We start from the raw sequence: 19020 nt of genomic DNA on the forward strand, positions 1-19020 counted from the left end.
GCTGACTATGTTACTAATTCATCCTGGAAAATTGGGTATGCTACACATGCTTAGACTGCATTTGCTTAGGAATATAGGAACATGAATAGGCCATTCAGTGCCTCGAGCATGTTCTGCCATTCAATGACATCATGGCTGATCTATATCTTAACTCCATCTACCCACCTTGGTTCTGTAACTCTTAATACCTCTTCCTAACAATTCTGTCAATTTCAGGTTTTCATTTTTCAATTCACCTTGCCTCAACAGCTTTTTGGGAGAGTTTCCACTACCTTTTGTGTGAAGACATGTTTCCTGACCTCACTCCTGAACAGCATAGCTCTAATTTTAAGGTTATGCCCCTTGTTCCCTAGCACTGACTCCATCCCTCTCCCCAACTTCTGTCTAAGGCTGAGCCAGACTGTTTGCGACCTTGGTCATATTTGACACTGAAATGAGCTTTCAACCACATATCCGCAGCATAACTAAGACTGCCTATTTCCAACTCATAACATCGGCCATCTCCGCCCTTGCCTCAGCTCATCCGCTGCTGAAGCCCTCATCTATGCCTTTGTTACCTCTAGACTTGGCTATTCCAACGCACTCCTGGCTGGCCTCCCACATTCTAAACTACGTAAATTAGAGGTGATCCAAAACTCGGCTGACCCATGTCCTAACTCGCACCAAGTACCGCTCACCCATCACCCCTGTGCTCGCTGACCTACATTGGCTCCTGGTTAAGCAATGCCTCGATTTCAAAATTCTCATCCTTATTTTCAAACCCTCCATTGCCTTGCCCTTCCCTATCTCTGTAATCTCCTCCAGCCCCACAACCCCCGAGATGTCTGCCCTTCTCTAATTCTGCCCTCTTCAGCATCCCTGATTATATTCGATCAACCATTGGTGGCCACGCCTTCTGTTGCCTAGGCCCCAAACTCTGGAATTCCCTGCCTAAACCTCTCCACCTCGCTACCTCCCTTTCCTCCTTCAAGACATTCCTTAAAACCTACCTCTTTGACCGAGCTTTTGGTCATCTGTCCTAATTTCTCCTTATGTGGCTCGGTGTAAAAATTTTTGTCTCATAATACTCCTGTGAAGCACCTTGGGATGTTTCACTACGTAAAAGGTGCTTTATAAATACAAGTTTTTGTTGTTGTTCTGGACACTCCCACCAGAGGAAATAGTTTCTCTCTTTCTACTCTATCAATTCCTTTAATCATCTTAAACATCTCACTTAGATCCCCTTAATCTTCTATACTCAAGGGATTATAAGCCTAGTTTAATCATTTTAGCTCTGGTATCACAATGGTGAATCTGCGCTATACCCCCTCCAAGGCCAGTATATGTTTCCTGAGCTGCAGTGTCCAGAACTGACTGCAGTACTCTAAATGGAGTCTAACCAGAGTTTTATGTAACTGTAACATAACATTCATCCCTTTGTATTCCACTCCCCTTAATATAAAGGCCAACATTCCATTAATCTTTTTAATTACTTTTTGTGCATGCCCACTAGCTTTTAGTGATTCCTGTACTTGGACCCCTAAATCTCTCTGCTCCTCCACAGTCCCTAGCTTCTCACAATTTAGAAACTACTCTGAGGTATTTTTCTGAGGTCCAAAGTGGATAACCTGACACTTCCCCACATTGAACTTCATCTCACAGTTTCACCCACTCACTTAATCTATCAGTGTCCCATCTACACTATATACTGTGCCACCTTAACTTAGTGTCATCAGCAAACTTGGAGGTATGGCTCTCTATTCCTTCATATAATCATTTAGAAATATAATGAAAAGCTGATGTCCCAGTACAGATCTCTGGCAGACACCACTAGTCACATCCTGCCAATTTGAGTGTATACCCATTATCCCTATTCTATGTCTCCCGCCTCTTAACCAATTCCCTACCCATGTCAATAGGTTGCCTTCAGTTCCACATGGTCTAATTTTTGTTAACAGTTACTTATGTGGAATCTTATCGTATGTCTTCAATCCATCTTCTATAGCATCCATAGATCATCCCTTATCTACATTAGTTATATCAGCTCCTAGAGATTGGTCTATCTTTAGCCTCATTATTTTCTCCATTACAATTTTTTAACTGGTATTGAATTTAGTAAGATCCCCCCCTTGATTTATTTTTAATTTTCCTCATATCTCTGGTAATTTATCCTCATCCTCTACTATGAAGAACAATACAAAGTAAGTATTTATTAAGTTTGCCATTTCCTGATTTTCAATTACAATATTACCTGTGTCTGTCTTAAAGGGGCCCACATCACTCATAGCCAAAAATATACTTGTAAAAACTTTTAGTGTTGTCATTGATATCCTTTGCAGTTCACAGAGCCTTAGATCTGTCCAAAACTATCAAATATAAACAAAAATATCAAGGGTGCAATATTGGGATCGGTAACGCCTGTTGTTTCGGTGCTAAAGGTGCCATTTGGGGACCAAAATGGCGACCGATGTGTGCGTGCACACTTCTGCTGCAAACCGCACTGGAAACTATCTCGGTGTCAGTCGTGGCTCAGTGGGTAGTACTGTTGCCTCTGAGTCAGAAGGTTGTGGGTTCAAGTCCCAATCCAGAGACTTGAGTGCAAATATCTGGACTGACACTCCAGTGCAGTGCTGAGGAAGGGCTGCACTGTTGGAGGTGCCATCTTTCGAATGAGACATTAAACCTGCTCTCTCAGGTGGACATAAAAGATTCCATGGCACTATTTTGAAGAAAGACTTGGATTTATATAGTGCCTTTCATGACCACTGGACGTCTCAAAGTGCTTTACAGCCAATGAAGTACTTTTGGAGTGTAGTCCAACTACACAATCCAACTCTAATAAGCAGTTCCTAGACTCAGTCTAACCATTTAAAAATATTTTTTCTCAGCAGTTTCACCCAAACTTACGGAATATCATTTTGTTAGGAACTTACGACATGAATTATACATTAATTTTGTGAAGAAAATTTGGACTATTGTTAACTTAACTAAACTGTTTATAGAAAGACTTACATTTATATAGTGCCTTTCATTATCACCGGACGTCTCAAAGCACTTTACAGCCTATGAAGTACTTTTGAAGTGTAGTCACTGCTGTGGGAAATGCAGCAGCCAATTTGCGCACAGCAACTCCCACCAACAGCAATGTGATAATGATCAGATAAACAATTTTTGTTATGTTGATTAAGGGACAAAATTGGCCAGGACACCGGGGATAACTCCCCTGCTCTTCTTCGAAATATTACCATGGGATCTTTTACGTTCACTTGAGAGAACAGACAGGGTCATGGTTTAATGTTTCATCCAAAAGACGCACCTCTGACGGTGCATTGCTCCCTCAGCATTGCACTGGAGTGTCAGCCTAGATTTATGTGCTCAAGTTCCTGGAGTGGGACCCGAATCCACCACTTTCTGACTCAGAGGTGAAAGTGTTACCCAGTGAACCACAGCTGACACTGAAGTGCAGACAGCTCACCGGCTTTTCATTGAGAAAAACCATGCATGCGTTGCACTTTGAATGGGCCCTGCAGCCCTTAATGAGGCCGCGCACCGAAAAAAAAATAACAAGAACATTGAGCCTGCGGTCTGAGATCTTCCTACACGATCCCCAACAGTTTTGCTGGCCCCACAACAGCACTCCCGAGGTTCGCCATCTTCCTGCCCGATCCCCCACTGTATCCCGGTCAGGGACTCCGAGGCCTTTCTGTTCCTACTCCAGCCCCAACGATCCAACCCAGTCACTTAGCTGGAAATTGGAGCACTAACCTGTGCAGGCTCCTACCGCAGTGCCATCAACATTATGTTGCGGTCCGAGGCCCAAAATCCGGGGTTTCTCGGCCATCCCCATTTGAGCTCGGGTTGTTAATACTGTGCAGATAAGGCACCCAAAAATAGGCACGCCTGAATTTCTAAGTCCAAATCTTTTGCGAGAGGCTGAAGCCTCAAGTAAAAAGAACCCTCTCCAAATCCAGAAATGTCCTCAATAATCATCGTCTGCAATGCCTGATTTTCTGATCATGCACCTGCTGAACGAGGCTTCATGATTGACCAGGACTCACCGTTCAAAGAAAAGCTATCTTTTTAAAAATCGTAAGGAATTGGTCAATAAAACACTAAAAGCACATAATTAAGAATTTGAGCAATTGATTTTTAAATTGGTTAGAAATTGTACAGGGCTCAATTTTCCCCAAAGTCATTTTTTGGCATATTTCAAGAGGTACACCCATTTTTTGGGGGCCCGACTATGCCAAAAAACATGAAAGTTTCCCCGTTCTAATTTTTGAAATTGGCGCTGCGCAGCCTGACCTTTAACTTTGGAAGGTGAAGCCTAATGTCTGCGCCAAAAAAAGGATGCCCCCCCGTTCTGCGCATGTGCGAAAGAAAAAAATTACGTTTTTTCCATGACTGCTATCGGCATGCATGCCCAGTACACCTCCCTGTCTGCATTCGGCCATTTTTAAAGAGCCAGTTGTGTGTGAGAACTTTGTGAGAACTTTAATTCTCAGTGGACAAAATGGGAGCTGCAATATGCAATGCGGCTCAAGGACCAAGAATTTCTCACAAGAGGAAGTGGAGGCACTAGTTACTGTAATTGAGGCCAGATGGCACGAGCTGGAAACCAGCAGAGGTCACATAAAAGTTTCACCAAAAGAAATGAAGAAACGCTGGAATCAACTTGCACAAGACTACTGTGCAATGGTGACCACCCCGAGGTCTGGAGGCCAGTGCAAAAGGAGACAGGACCTTGGTCAAGTAGTTAGTGTAAGTAATATTTTCATTTATTCAATGGAATTGCAATTGTAATTGTGACCATCTGTATGTCCCACCCAGCAGAAAGACACCCTCTCTTAAAAAGTTATATTTTCTTCTTTGCAGAGGAAGGTGGCACACAACAAAAGAGAGAGAACATGAACAGGAGGAGGCCCGACAAATCTACACCCACTGACACTCTTGGAAGACAGGGTCACTGCTTCGATGGGTCCTGCCTGGGGAAAAGCAACCACCATTGCACAAGCTGGGCCCACACTCGAGGGAGAGGGTAAGTCCTGCAAATTCTACATTCTGGCTTTGCTAAATGTTAAGTACTGCACGGGCTAGCAATACTTTGGTTCATGGGGATGTCTCAGTTAGCTACACTTCAGTTGATGCAATGTGCTATCATTCATCGTGGTCCTTCAAATCAGCCTGCTGCCTGTGCTGTGTGAGCCTACTCATGCCACCCTGCCCCCTCCTCTGCTGCTAACCATTTGTCTGTTCTGTTATATTTTGCAGAACTTGAGGCCAACCCTGATGAGGCTGAAGCCGATGCAAAAGAAGATTCAGACACGGATGAGCCTGAAGAGGAGAACATCTTCCAATCCCACCTTCCAGATCAAGAGCATGGGGGTGAGGGGGAGGACCAGGGGGAGGGGGAGGGATGGATGAAGCCCCTACCGTTGTACTCACTCTGAAGGAGGTGCCGCTCATTGCGGTGCCAGCCCCTTTCCTGAATGGTACGAGTGTTTGACATTCCATGGTTTCACACAGTTCGAGGCTGCGGGTTCCAATGAGGCGCAGCAAGCCACACCCAGGGCCCCACTGTCCAAGGCTGTGGGATGCAGCGAGCCACAACCAGAGTGAGGAGGGGAAGGAGAGCTCGGCAGCGCTCTCCTGAGATGCAGGATGTAACAGATGTGTTCCGATGATGGCAATGTGTGGGGAGAGCACTGACCTTACCAATCACTCCTGGATACCATCAGTGGGGTGGGTGATGAGGTATCGGGACTATCGTAAGAAGCAAGAACACTCTCACGAGAAATGGGAACACTGCCCGGGCACATTAGAGGCTAGATTTTCCACTATTTTTGGATGCATAACGCCCACTTAACATCCATGTTAATGCTGAAATGACATATAACACTTAGATAGCACCCACTTAGCCACAAAATGGAAACCGACGCCCATTTCTCGGTCATTTATTGCCGAGCGTTACTTTCCGCATGTGCGTAACGCTGAGAAAAAATAATACCGCTTGCCCATTTTTTTGGGGTGGAATCATCAGAATGGGCGATCCCAGTGCCCATAATATTGCGCAGCGTTACTTTCGGCACGTAATTAACGCCGAGATTTAATAATACCGCCCGGCCACTGTTTTTTGTTGTGAAGAACACATTTGCCGAAACTAACGGCCAGTATATCGCCCATCCTTACTTTCGGCACCACTCACACATCACACCGACAATATTGCTCGCCGAAAAAAATGCTGGGAAAAAGTGGAACTAACCGGAACTACTCACAGCGATATGGACGTCATGTTCTAAATCACATGTCGCACCATTTAAAAGGCTGCTCTGCTTCAACCTCGGGGGAGTTCGGATGTACTTTGGAGGTCTTTGGAGGTGATGTGAACATTTAAATAAACATCTTTTCATACTGTGGACGATTGGAATTTACTAGGTGCCTTAGTGGGGACATTCATTCTTTGTGACTAATCGGTGGAAAACAGATAGCTATTGGAATGGGGCCTGTCCTTTCTCACCCTCTCTTGATTACCAATTACATGCTGCAGACTCGAGATGGTAGAAGGTACGCTCGACAGCATCATGTGCCCAATGTAAGACGTGACCGACTGATGAGGAGAACCAGACGTTACACTCCCCGCAAGTACAGGGAGAAGCAGTCTTAACTCAACTTGTGCGACACCACCTGCCTTCAGAGTCTGCACTTCCACAAAGAGGTTATCAGTGAGATATGCCAGTTCATAAGGGGAGATCTGTTGCCTGCCAGCACCATCAGGACCACACTGTCCGTCAAGGTCAAAGTCACAACGGCACTGTCGTTCAACGCGTCGGGTTTTTTTCAGGCGACATTTGTGGTATGTCTCAGCATGCCACACATTGCTGCATTAGACAGGTCATTGAAGCCATGTATGCATGCAGGATGGACTTCATCAGCTTCCCTATGACCAGGGAGGCTCAGACAGAGAGGGCTTTTAGGATTCTACCGAAGCGCTAACTTCCCAAAGGTGCAGGGAGCAATAGACTGTACGCACATCGTGATGTGAGCACCTTTTCAGGATGCAGAGGTTTTCAGGAAATGCAAGGGATTCCACTCCCTGAATGTGCAACCCATTGTTGATCACTAGCAAATTATTATGGCTAAATTTCTGGGCAGCATCCATGATGCTCATATCCTGTGTGAGAGCACTGTTAAACAAGTCAGATACAATCAGCCACAAGGTCAATGCTGGATGCTTGGTGACAAAGGATATGGCCTCGCCACCTGGCTGATGACCCCCCCCTGAGTGGCACCCACACTGAAGCTGAGAGGCGATACAACGAGAGCCACAGATCCACTCGCAATATCGTCGAGAAAACCATTGGAGTGCTTAAGCAGCGCTTTAGATGCCTGGACTACTCAGGAAGCGAACTCCAACCCTGAGCAGGAAGCTCAATTCGTGGTGGTGTGCTCCATGCTGCACAACTTGGCTATCAGGAGGGGACAAGAATTGCCAGAAGGGTCCACCTCAGGAGAGAGAGGACGAGGAGGTGGACGCTGACCTCAGGCCATACAATCAGGCTGATGCTGAAGCCATGCCCCCGCCCCCCTGCAGACTGCAGGAAAGGGTCCATGGTGGCTACATATCTATAAGATTCTTACGTCAGGATCTCATAAATGAGTGCTTTACCTGAAAGAGCGTTGGTGGTATTTACAAAGCTGGCACACTGTTGGGTGTGCAGGTCATACATCAGTGGTGTGCATCACCTTAGTGACAGCTAAACTTTAAGTTGATTCAAGTTAAGTGTAATTATTCCCTTTGAAGTTAAGGAATCACCAGTGTGTAACGGTGCAGCTATCTGAGCCAATGCGCAACAAGGTTATGTTAAATAAAAAATATTTAAACCGACCATTTATCTGAAATCATAAGTATATCTGTAAAAACAACCCCACCCCACCCCCGCCCCAGCCCACAACAAATTTATCACATTTACATCATTACAATGGTCCCCATTTCCTGCAGTACAGAACACAAATGCAAATCAACAAGGTAGCCCCCTCACCCCTTGCCCCGACCCTCACACCAAAATAGCAGCAGCAACCAACAAATATGCCCCAGACAACACCTGCAGCCATGCACCTCACTTACCTACCGCCGCCCCACCGACCCCCACTTCACATCCCCACCTCTACCCCTTCCCCTTTCCTTCCTGACTCCAAGCCGCCTGGCCAAGGATTTCTTCAGGCGCTGCTTCATTGGGAGGGATGACAGCAGAACCGCTGCTTGGACGGATACGGGAGAGTATGGTCCTGGGATGGGAAGATGCTTTGAGCCAGAAGCAAGATGTTGCTGCTGGCTCTCATGTGTCATGACAATGGGGGGTGCGGCACCTTGGGGTGCAGTGCAGCGCTCCAGGACGACTGGGAGCCCTCTGCCACCAATGTTCCTGGCTAACAGCTCCAGGGCCTCCTCCATCCCTTCCATGTTATGTATTATTTGTTGGATAAAAACTTGGTGCCAACTATGTTCTTGGTGCTTAGTAGGCTTTTTGCTGCTGGTGAATCTCCCTTGTGCCTCCCGTAACAGCTAAACAAGCACACACCACACCCACACATGCTTTCAGTCCCTCTCTGCTCCCTCTCTCTCTGTCTCCTCTTCTGCATATATAATGATGACCACTGACCTCCTGAATTGCGGGAAACGAGTGTTGCCATGCCGTTGCTAAGGACGGCGACACTTTACGGCAGAAGGTCAGAGAGATTTCCCATTTCAGATCGCTCGTGGTAGCACCCAACTTTTAAAATGGAGACTGGGGGCTTTGAAAATGGGCGACAAGCCGGCAATCTGAAAATCCATTTTTACCACCCACGCCAGAAATACCACCCATTTTTGGGCGATCTGCACAAAAGTGTAAAATCTAGCCCATGGGATGGAATGTCGCAGGTAGATGATAAACTGTTGATGGGCATGAGGGAGGGAATGTTGCAGGTAGTTGAGACGTTGTCGGGGCATATGAGGGAGGGAATGTTGGAGATAGCTGCTGCAATAAGGAAACACACCCAGACCCCATGGCCATTGATGTAATCAACTGCCACTCCCACTGCAATCCCCAGACCAGCCTCTGAAGAGGTCCAAGCCGGGCCTTCCACATTACCCCCTACCAACGCCCCCCATCAAGAAGTGCACATTACCCGAGATGCTCAAAAGAATAAGCTTGTTACCAACCCGAGAAATGCTGCGCCACCGTCTGCGGGGCAGGGGTGGAGTCACCAAGACCAAGCAGAGCGGGTGATCTTAGAATAAGGTGGAGGAGAGATGGGTGCAGCCTTTGTTTGCTGCTGCTGCTGCTGTTGTTGTTGTTATTGTTACTGTTGTAACTGTTCTCAAATTAAAAGTTTTTTGTAAGTGATGTAAATTTACAAGTTTAAAAGTTTGTAAGTGATCTTAAAGTTTGTAAGTGATCTTAACTGAATATTTTAAAATTTCATACAAGAATATTTTTATTGAAGTTAAGTACAAACAAGTGTTAAACTTTTGAATAAAATATATTTAAAATTATAACTGAATCATTTACATATTTGTTCCATTATTAACACAACTTTTTGAAGTAAAGAAGAATAATTTCCATTATTTGTTCCATTAACACAACACAACATTACGGTCCAAACAGTAAACATGGTCCATTTGGAATAGTTGCCGTTGAGCCTTCAGGCAGCAAAGCGTTCACGGATGAGCTGCCCTCCTCAGCTGTCGTGCTCCGGGTTCAGGTAGTTGCATCGCTTCCTCATTCTCCTCCTCCTCCTCCTCCTCATCATCATCTGCATCTTTCTCCTCATCATCAGCCACTCTCACCTTAGGTGGGTCTTCTATTATAAACTGCTACTGCCTCATGTTGGCTAAGTTGTGCAGCATGCAGCAGACAACAGTGAACTGACCGACAATCTCAGGGGAGTATTGCAAGTAGCCTCTGGAATGGTCCAGGCATCGGAAACGCTGCTTCAAGATGCCAATGGTCCTCTCTATTATGCTGCGCATCGCAATATGTGACATGTTGTATTCCCTGTTAGCTTCCATCCGGGTTACGCATAGGGGCATCATGAGCCAGGTGGCGAGGCCATCCCCTTTTTTCCACTAGCAGCCAGCTCTGCCCTTCTGGCTGCTGCCGAAACATGACAGATATAGCGCTCTCGCGTAGGATGAACGCATCATGGGTGCTCCCAGGGTATCTCGCATGAACTGACATGATGCGATGCATGTTCATTCACACACAAGCTGCATATTAATGAGATGGAAGCCTTTTCTGTTCCTGTACATCTCAGAATGCTCCAAAGGTGCTCACAAGGTGATGTGGGTACAATCAATGCAGGCCTATACCTTTGGGAAGCCAGCAATCCTGGAGAAGCCCACAGCCCTGTCATGCATTGCCTGGGCGGTCATGGGGAACTTTATGTAGTCATTTCTCCGGGCATATAGTGCAGCAGTCACCTGCCAAATGCAGATATGTGTTGTATGTTGAGAAATGGCGGACACATCTGCAGCTGTGGCCTGGAATGATCCAGATGCATAAAATGAAAGTGCAGCTGTAACCTTTACTTCAACTGACAAAGCAGTCCTCCTGACACTTCGAGGTTGCAGGTCTGCTTTTATTAACTCACAGATCTCAGTTACAAATTCTTTGCGGAAATGCAGCCTCTTTACACAGTCTGCATCACTCAGGTGCAGGTACGAATGCCTGTCTCGATATACCCGATGTGGGGAAGGCCTCCTGCCCATCATCCTACATGCTCTGAGGTTCCTCAGGTGATGATATCTAATCAATCTTCTCCGCAGCACCATCATGCAGAAGGTTTGTACGAGGTATGGCATTGTCAATATTGCCCCCATAATTTAACTGTAGCTTTGCAAGAAGCTCAAAACAGTAGGACAAAGCACTTACATCCTCTTTCGTCTCTCTCTCCCCAAGGTGGATGTCCTAGTATGGACCACACCCTAGTCTGCGCATGCGCAATAGGCTTGCTTAGAATGGGAAGCTAGGCATTCAATTAAGAAACAAAGTCTGATGCAATTCTTTAATTTTTGATTTTTTTTCAAAGTATCACCCCACCACCGAATGTCTCCTCACCGGGCTCAAGGGTCAGCCGACAAAATTGCTCCTTTGCCCGGACACAGGTGCTCAGCTTCCAGCAGCACTCCCTCCCCTCACCTCCCCAACCCCCCGGGCTTCTTTTGAAGCTGTTGTATAGCCTAAGGGTTCTCATCCCTTCAGTTCGACTTCCACGCCACTCCACCTTCCCCAGGCTTCTTTTGAAGCCAAGCCCCGAGCCCCTGTCTCTGGGCAAGGGAGCGATTCTGCTGGCCGCCCCTCCGACCCTCGAGCCCGGTGAGGAGACATTCGGTGGTGGCATGGTACTTTGAAAAAAATCGAAAATTAAAGAATTGCATTAGAGTTCCATTTTCTTCCGTTGACTTTGAAAAAAATTAAGCTTCATGATGCATGTTCTTTGTCTTCTTGACTCCCACCAAAACTTCACCTAAAAACAATGGCGTCTTTCTGCACTGATTTTTTAATGTGCGCTGGTTTTCCTTAAGTGCCCAGAGAGTTTTTGGGAGTGGTCACATACGCCGTCCTAGGAAAAATGTAAGTTGGCCAAACTTGCTTAAATGTGAAAAACTGGTGCAGACATCAGGTTACGCTCCCATGACACAAAAAAATCCAAACCTAAAAAATTCGTAACTGAGTTACACTGGTGCAGAAATTTTCGGGAAACTTGGAGATTTTAATTCACTCCAAAAAAAAGGCACACGCCAAAAAACGACGCAGATAACTAAGTGCACTGTTGTAATGTAGGAAACACGGCAGTCAACTTGTGCACAGCAAGGTCCCCCAAATACCAATGTGATAATGACCACATAATCTGTTTCAGTGATGGTTGAGGGATAAATATTGGACACGTCATCAGGGCTAAATCCCTTGCTCTTTTTCAAAATAGTGCCATGGGATCTTTTACGTCCACCTGAGAGGGCAGACGGGCCTCAGTTTTATGTCTCAATTGAAGGATGGCACATTCAACAATGCACCACTGGAGTGTTGGCCTGGTATTTGTGCTCAAGTTTCTGCAGTACCTTTTGGTTCAAAGCTGAGAGTGTTACCACTGAGCGACGGCTGACACTTAATTTGAAGATGAAGTCTATTACTGCAGCATGTCTCATACTGTATTTAAAACAAATACTATCTATGTGGGAGCAGAGAATTTTCTTTGGTGTTATATCATTTCTACTGATTTTATATGCTTTTCAAGGAATGATACTGTATATTTCTTCCAGTTGTACCAAATGGAGCAAGCAAGAGAGACATTGTGTTCCTCATCGATGGATCAGACAATGTTGGGAACACAAATTTTCCTCTTGTTCGTGATTTTCTCACAAGTATAATAGAAAACCTCAACATTGGAAGTAACAAAGTTCAAGTAGGTCTGGTACAGTACAGCAATTATGCAGAAACTGAGTTCTACCTGAACACCTATTCTTCAGAAGATGAAATTCTGTCTCATGTGAAAGGACTCAGACTGAGAGGTGGAACAACCCTTAATACTGGAGAAGCGCTGGACTCAATCCTCCAATATCATTTCACTAGATCTGCAGGAAGTAGGAAAGAGGAAGGTGTTCCTCAGATATTGATACTTGTCACTAGTGGAAGGTCTAGAGATGATGTTAAAACATCAGCAGATGCATTGAAGCGAGCTGCTGTAATGATCTTTGCTATAGGAGCCAAGAATGCTGACCCAGTCCAGATAAAAGAAATCACAACCAACCCAGGTCTGATCTTCAGTGTGCAGGAATTCCACTCCCTGCCAGATATACAGGAACAAGTGATGATATCATTAACAACACTGGCTGCTCCAACAGTAACACATAAACCAACAGTAATTACCCCAAGACCAACGGACACTATTACAGAAGGTACCTAAATTTTGTACTCTACTTTGTTCAACCTTCATCACACCAGATTCTTTCTCAACAAGCCAATAATTATTTCGATCACCCAAGTAGGTGAGGATTTGGAAGCAGTCTCATTAATGTGTGTAGTAATGTTTACCAGGTCAGGCCTGAAACAAAGTCTTTGAAATTTCAACCCTCTCCCCCAAAATCTCAGTAATTCACAGAAAATAAACTGTTTCATCTTAATTGGTAAACTTGGCCACATTATCATTTCACTGGAGGTATCGGGTGAACATTCTTGACCTGATGAGGTTTTGTTTATAGGCAATAGCATACACAGAGGTGAGTCCCCTTTCGTAACCTTCAAAGCAAGTTTGGGATATATCTTGGTAGCAGGATGCTTTCGTTCCTTCAGTACAATCATTTATTTACACATCACCATGGTGATGCAGAACTCCTCTCCCCAGTAGCTATTCGCCAGACAGTATTGTAGAAGAATCGTAGAATCATAAAAGTTTACAACACAGAAGGAAGCCATTCGGGCCATTGTGTCTGTGTCGGCCGAAAAAGAGCTATCCAACCTAATCCCACTTTCCAGCTTTTGGCCCTTAGCCCTCTAGGTTACGGCACTTCAAATGCATATCCAAGTACCTGTACTTTAAAATGTGATGAGGGTTTCTGCCTCTACCACCCTTTCAGGCAGTGAGTTCTGCTCTCCCCCTGCCTCCCCCAGGTGAAAAATCTCTCAACTCCCCTCTAAACCTCCTACCAACTACTTTAAACCTATGCACGCTGTTTATTGAACTGTATTGCTATTTCCTCAGCTCTGAGACTGCCACATTTCAGGATCTTTTGACCAATTGTCCACAGAAATGGCTTGGAAAAGGAATACTTTTAAATATTGTGTTTCAAAGCATAGTCAGTGTATTTAAGTTTTAAAAGGGCTTCTGAGTTGATAGGTGGTTAAGTTGCTAATGAGTTATGTCTCCCCATAGACTACATACAATAAACAGGAAATTGAAATAAAAATAAAAAATGCTGGAAATACTCAGCAGGTCAGGCAGCATCTGCAGGTAGAGAATCAGAGTTAACACTGAGTATTTCCACCATTTTCTGTTTTTATTACGATCAGCACTTCATTAGTCTGTTCCAGCAATCAATAAATACCTCGCACCCATTGTGTTTGGGAGGTTGCTGGTTCTTTTCTGACTGTAAATGGGGGGGAAAAAAACAGAGACAGGCACATGCAGTCAGGTTCAGCAAAGGTTTATGAGAATCATAGACTGCAGGAGAGTAGTTAGAAGTTACTTTGTTTAAGTTAAGCAAAACAACCCACTAATGTGCGAAAGTATACCGTGTTTGTTATTACAAGGACAAATTATTTTGATTGAACTAAGTGAATCTGTTCATCCCTGTTGCACTGTATAAATAAAGCAGCCTAACAACTTACATAAGAACATAAGAAATAGGAGTGGAAGTAGGTCATTTGGCCCCTCGAGCCTGCTCCGCCGTTCAATATGATCATGGCTAATCTGATCTTGGCCTCAACTCCACTTTCCTGTCCGCTCCCCATAACCCTTGACTTTCCTATCATTCAAAAATCTGTCTATCTCCACCTTAAATATATTCAATGACCCAGCATCCACAGCTCTCCAGGGTACAGCATTCCAAAGATTCATGACCCTCTGAGAGAAGAAATTCCTCATCTCCATTTTCACTGGGCGACCCCTTATTCTGAAACTATGCCCCCTAGCATAGTAACTTGTAACTGACCTTGTCTTACCAAGTGTTTTGCTTGACAGCCTACGAAGAGATTCAAGACGCAGAGGTGTGAAAGACATAGCCATCTGCTTCAGATCACAAAGCGCTACTATTGTTACACCCTGGTTACTCTATTGCATGGTTGTACATTGGTTACTTTGGGCACACACTACATCTGAGACAGTCAGACTATAGGAGTGACTAGTGTACAGGAGAAAATGCTTAAACATGTACCAGAGGCAAAGGAGATCCTGTCAGAATGCAGTTCTGAGAGTTATATTTTAAGTATATTAGCATAACTAAAAGACATAATGCAGAGATATTTTATGATCTTAAACAAGACAGAGCCTCCCATCCATCACAACCTGCACACAGATTATGGGCCCAAGTTTCAACTGGATTTGCTCCTATTTTTTTGGAGCAACTAGTTTTTTTTTTGGAGTATCCTAGAAATTGCAATTCTCCACATTTAGTTTGCTCCAGTTTCAGTGAGTAAGTTTAGTTTTGTTTTAGTTCAGTTTGGCAGTTCAGCAGAGGGGGCAACGTTAAACAGATGAGCCTGCCCAGGTCCCATCCTACTCACGTCTTGCCCCCAATCTCTTTGCTTTCCTGCTACCCCCGCCCCTCCGAACATCTCTGAGACAGTCCCAAGGAACACTCGATGACCTCAGTCAGTGAGAGCATCTTCCTTCTTGATGGTCACTTTTGCCAGCTCCTTCTCCCTTTCTTGTTTACCGTCTCCAGGTCCGAGCTCAGGATCTCCTTCTCCTCCGCATAGTTGGTCACCCGCTCCAAGAGCCCATTCGGCCAGGGCTAGGGGTTGCATTCTTCGGGCCCCTCCCACACAGCCTGCAGCACACACACACAGAATCTGGGGGCCAGACTCCACTGCGCACGTGCGCAGCTGCTGGCAGTCTTTTCGACGCAGGGCTGTAGCTCCGCCCCCGCTGTTGCTGCTACGCTGCGCCGTAAGTGACAGGAGGCCTCATGAAAGTCGAGAATAGCAAGGTCGGAAACGGGCACGCTTTTTATTCCAGGATATCGGCAGATCTCTCAGAGGTGCGCTGTTCTAATCCTCATCTGAAACTTGGGCACTATATGTTTGAGCCAAAACAACAGGATCTTGAATTTGTCCACAGTCTTCATTTGTGAAGACTAGCATGAAGAATTTATTTAACTTATCAGGTATTTTCTGTTCCTCTACATGTAATGTTTTTGATCTATTTTTCTCATATATGCAATCTGGCTCTCTCTCTATATATATTGTCCTCCACAAATATTAAGCGTAGTGACTGTCAGTTGGTATCTTTAGTTTTGTTTCCTTTTATCTTTCATAAATTTTTCCTGACTTTGATCATTTTAACTGTTATCTTGGTCTTTGTACTTTTCTCCAAACAGCAACATCCTTCAAAGTGGATAAAGAAACTTCTATTTTATTCTATTTCTCTTTATAGTTCTTATTCTTATATTCCTTCCTGGAAGTACTGATTCCCCTGGTTTTATACGATTTCTACTGGTTTTATCTAACCTATTTTGTATTTGTATTTGTATTTTATTCTAGTTACATCTGAAGCTGAGAACAGAAGAGACATTGTGTTTCTGATCGATGAATCAGATTATATTGGGAGTTCAAATCTACCACTTATCCGTGACTTTGTCACTAGAATAATTGAGAACCTCGATATTGGAAGTGACAGAGTGCGAGTTGGGCTGGTACTGTACAGCAACACTGCAGAAACTGAGTTTTATCTCAACACCAACTCAAGAAAGGATGAACTTCTGTCTCTTCTGAGAACGCTCAGATTTAAAGGTGGCACGACAGTAAACACTGGCAAAGCACTGGACTTTGTCCTCAGGTACCACTTCACCAGATCTACAGGCAGCAGGAAAGAGGAAGGTGTTCCCCAGTTTTTAGTGCTCATCACTGGTGGAAGGTCTGGAGATGATGTCAAAGCATCTGCAGATGCATTGAAGCGAGCTGCTATAATAACCTTTACTGTTGGAGCCAGGAATGCAGACCCAGCACAGCTAAAAGAGGTGGCTTTTGAACCCAATTTGGCCTTCAATGTGAGGGATTTCTATTCTCTGTCAGACATACAGGAAAAGGTGATGACATCATTACAAAGGCTGCGTGTTCCAAATCTAATTATTGAAGAGCCAAAAGTACATATTGGAGAACCACTGGTTACCAGTAGCAAAGGTATCTGAATTGTAATTAGATTTTGTTAAAAGATCATTGCATTACTCATAAGGTTGGAATACTTATAGAAGATCTTATTCTGTTGCAAGATATGTCATGGTGTCCATTAAACATACTTAATATCACGAATACAGTTCCAGGGGCCTGGATACATTCTTTTAAATTTACAGGCTGGACCAGCATGGGTCAGGGAATGAGTATCAGGTAAAGTTTGAGAGTGGAAGACCGAGGCTGTTGGTGGCAGTTTGGGAAATAAGAGGTCGGGAAATAAGATACCAACGGGTGTTATGATATCTCCTTTTTGTATGTTTGTTAGGATGACTGTGGAAATTAGAGCAGAAAATTGTCATCATTTCTGAACCTCAGGAAATGTTTTTCTTTAACTAATCAGAAACCTCATACATGAGGTCAGTCATAAAACTCAAACATGACCCTTTGGACAGTCAGACTCTACAGATACAAAGGGTGTTATTTATTTTTTAGAAAGACATCTCCCATAGCTCTGCTTGCATACCAAGAATGAGGCTAGACAAATCATTGTGGATTCTGGGAAACTGGAGTCAAAAGAGCATTGGGAGCAAGTATCACGCAAGGTTGAGTCCCATCAAGTGAGAGGGGTCTGATGGACAAGAATTAGGAAAGCCCAAGACTGCTAGTGGGAGACCCTGCAAACTGTTTTATGGACCCTCTGTGAAATAAGTTTGAACACTCGCAGCCTGTTTCATGTTGGGCATGAGCCCATAGTACAAAACTGCTTCCAGTGAAGTAATGGTTGTAATCACACAGAATGATCACACAGTGTCAGGGAAAGGTGATTGGGACCCTTCTGCTGGGGCCTCTGAAGATTGAGGTGACATTTGACTCAGTGAAGTTGCTACCCGTGAAGGACCGGCTTCCAGCTGTACCTTCTGGTTGCAAAAATTGTCAGTTCCCTGAGAAAATGCTTCCCTCTGTGCTGACATCAGAGGGGTCTTTTAAGGAAGGTACAGTAGTGTCACTATCCTGAGAGACAGAGACAACATCACCACTTCTTGCAGCCCACTGGAAGTTAATTTGGGCTAATAGTCAGCTGAATAAACTGAATAGTCCCAATTAAGTTTTGAAAGCCCTGAGCTGCAGTGCTGTCAAGTCCTCCTAGTAAGGAATTCATGGAAGTAGGCATATGTGCCACTGCAGAAGCTATGACTGCACTCTGAACTACCTCCACAGACATTGCCTCGACTGTCTTATTCACCAGGGTGTGCTCTCTGGACCAGCATTCTTCCTGCATAGTGATGCAGTTGTGAGTAATGGTTTCCTCCGACTGATCCATGATCCCCATCACGTGAGCAAACGGTCTCCATTGCCTGGACATGAGATCAAAGCTTCTTGACCATTTTTCTTTTGAAAACCAGGCCACTGAGATCGAAGTCACTAGACTCCTCAGCTAAGGTCAGTCACTTATTTTCCCTCCCGGGAGACCTGCCTGGCTCCTCCTCTTCCCCTCCTTGCTCCTCTTGCTCACTTGTGTTCTGTGCATCACCCATTAATATGCCCTGTTAACTGATATATATATTCCATGAATGGATGTATCTGGGCTGGAATAAGTAAGGTGCCATGATGGAGCTGGAGAAGATGCTGCAGGAGTGTTTGCTTTGGAGCTGCCAGGGTGTGCTTCTGATTCTATTGCTGGAATTTTCGACAGGGAGGTGGGTTGGGGGTGAGAGAGCCTCTGAGGCGGGCGGGAAACATGGGATGTCGGGTTTCCCACAGGCCCTGCCAGCTTTAATGGTAGGGCCTGATTGCCATCCACAACCAGCCAGATCGAGAGGCTGGTTGGCTGCAGGCGGGTGGGCCTGCAGGTGTGAGGGGTCAGTCTGGGGAAGGGATCGTGGGCGCTCGGGAGGTCGGCAGTCAGGGAGGGTGTTCGGCAGTTGGGGATCACGGAGGGGCATTGGCAGTCAGGGATCAGGGAGGGGGTGTTGCGGGTTGGCAGTCGGGGAGGGGGGTGGCAGTGAGGCATCGGAATCACGGGGGGGGGGGGCAGGTCGAAGAGTGGGGGGTTCGCAGTGCAAGATTGGCGGGGGGGTGGGTCGGCCACGGATCAGCAGGGGTGCATCGGCGTGGAGGGAGGTTGGGGATTGGCGGGGGATGGGTGGTGGTGTGAGACAGGATCGGGATCGGC

General features: G+C 45.3%; 1 protein-coding gene across 1 annotated transcript in view; it reads left to right on the forward strand.

The window, feature by feature from the left end:
• Positions 1 to 19020, forward strand: part of col6a3 (collagen, type VI, alpha 3) — a 227734-nt gene that overhangs the window by 128926 nt on the left and 79788 nt on the right. The window contains exons 18-19 of the mRNA XM_070873789.1: positions 12281 to 12916; positions 16218 to 16856. Coding sequence (XP_070729890.1) covers positions 12281 to 12916; positions 16218 to 16856 — 1275 coding nt within the window. The remainder of the gene's footprint in view (positions 1 to 12280; positions 12917 to 16217; positions 16857 to 19020) is intronic.

This window comes from Pristiophorus japonicus, chromosome 3 (genome assembly GCF_044704955.1).
Source record: "Pristiophorus japonicus isolate sPriJap1 chromosome 3, sPriJap1.hap1, whole genome shotgun sequence".
Lineage (NCBI taxonomy): Eukaryota > Metazoa > Chordata > Chondrichthyes > Pristiophoridae > Pristiophorus > Pristiophorus japonicus.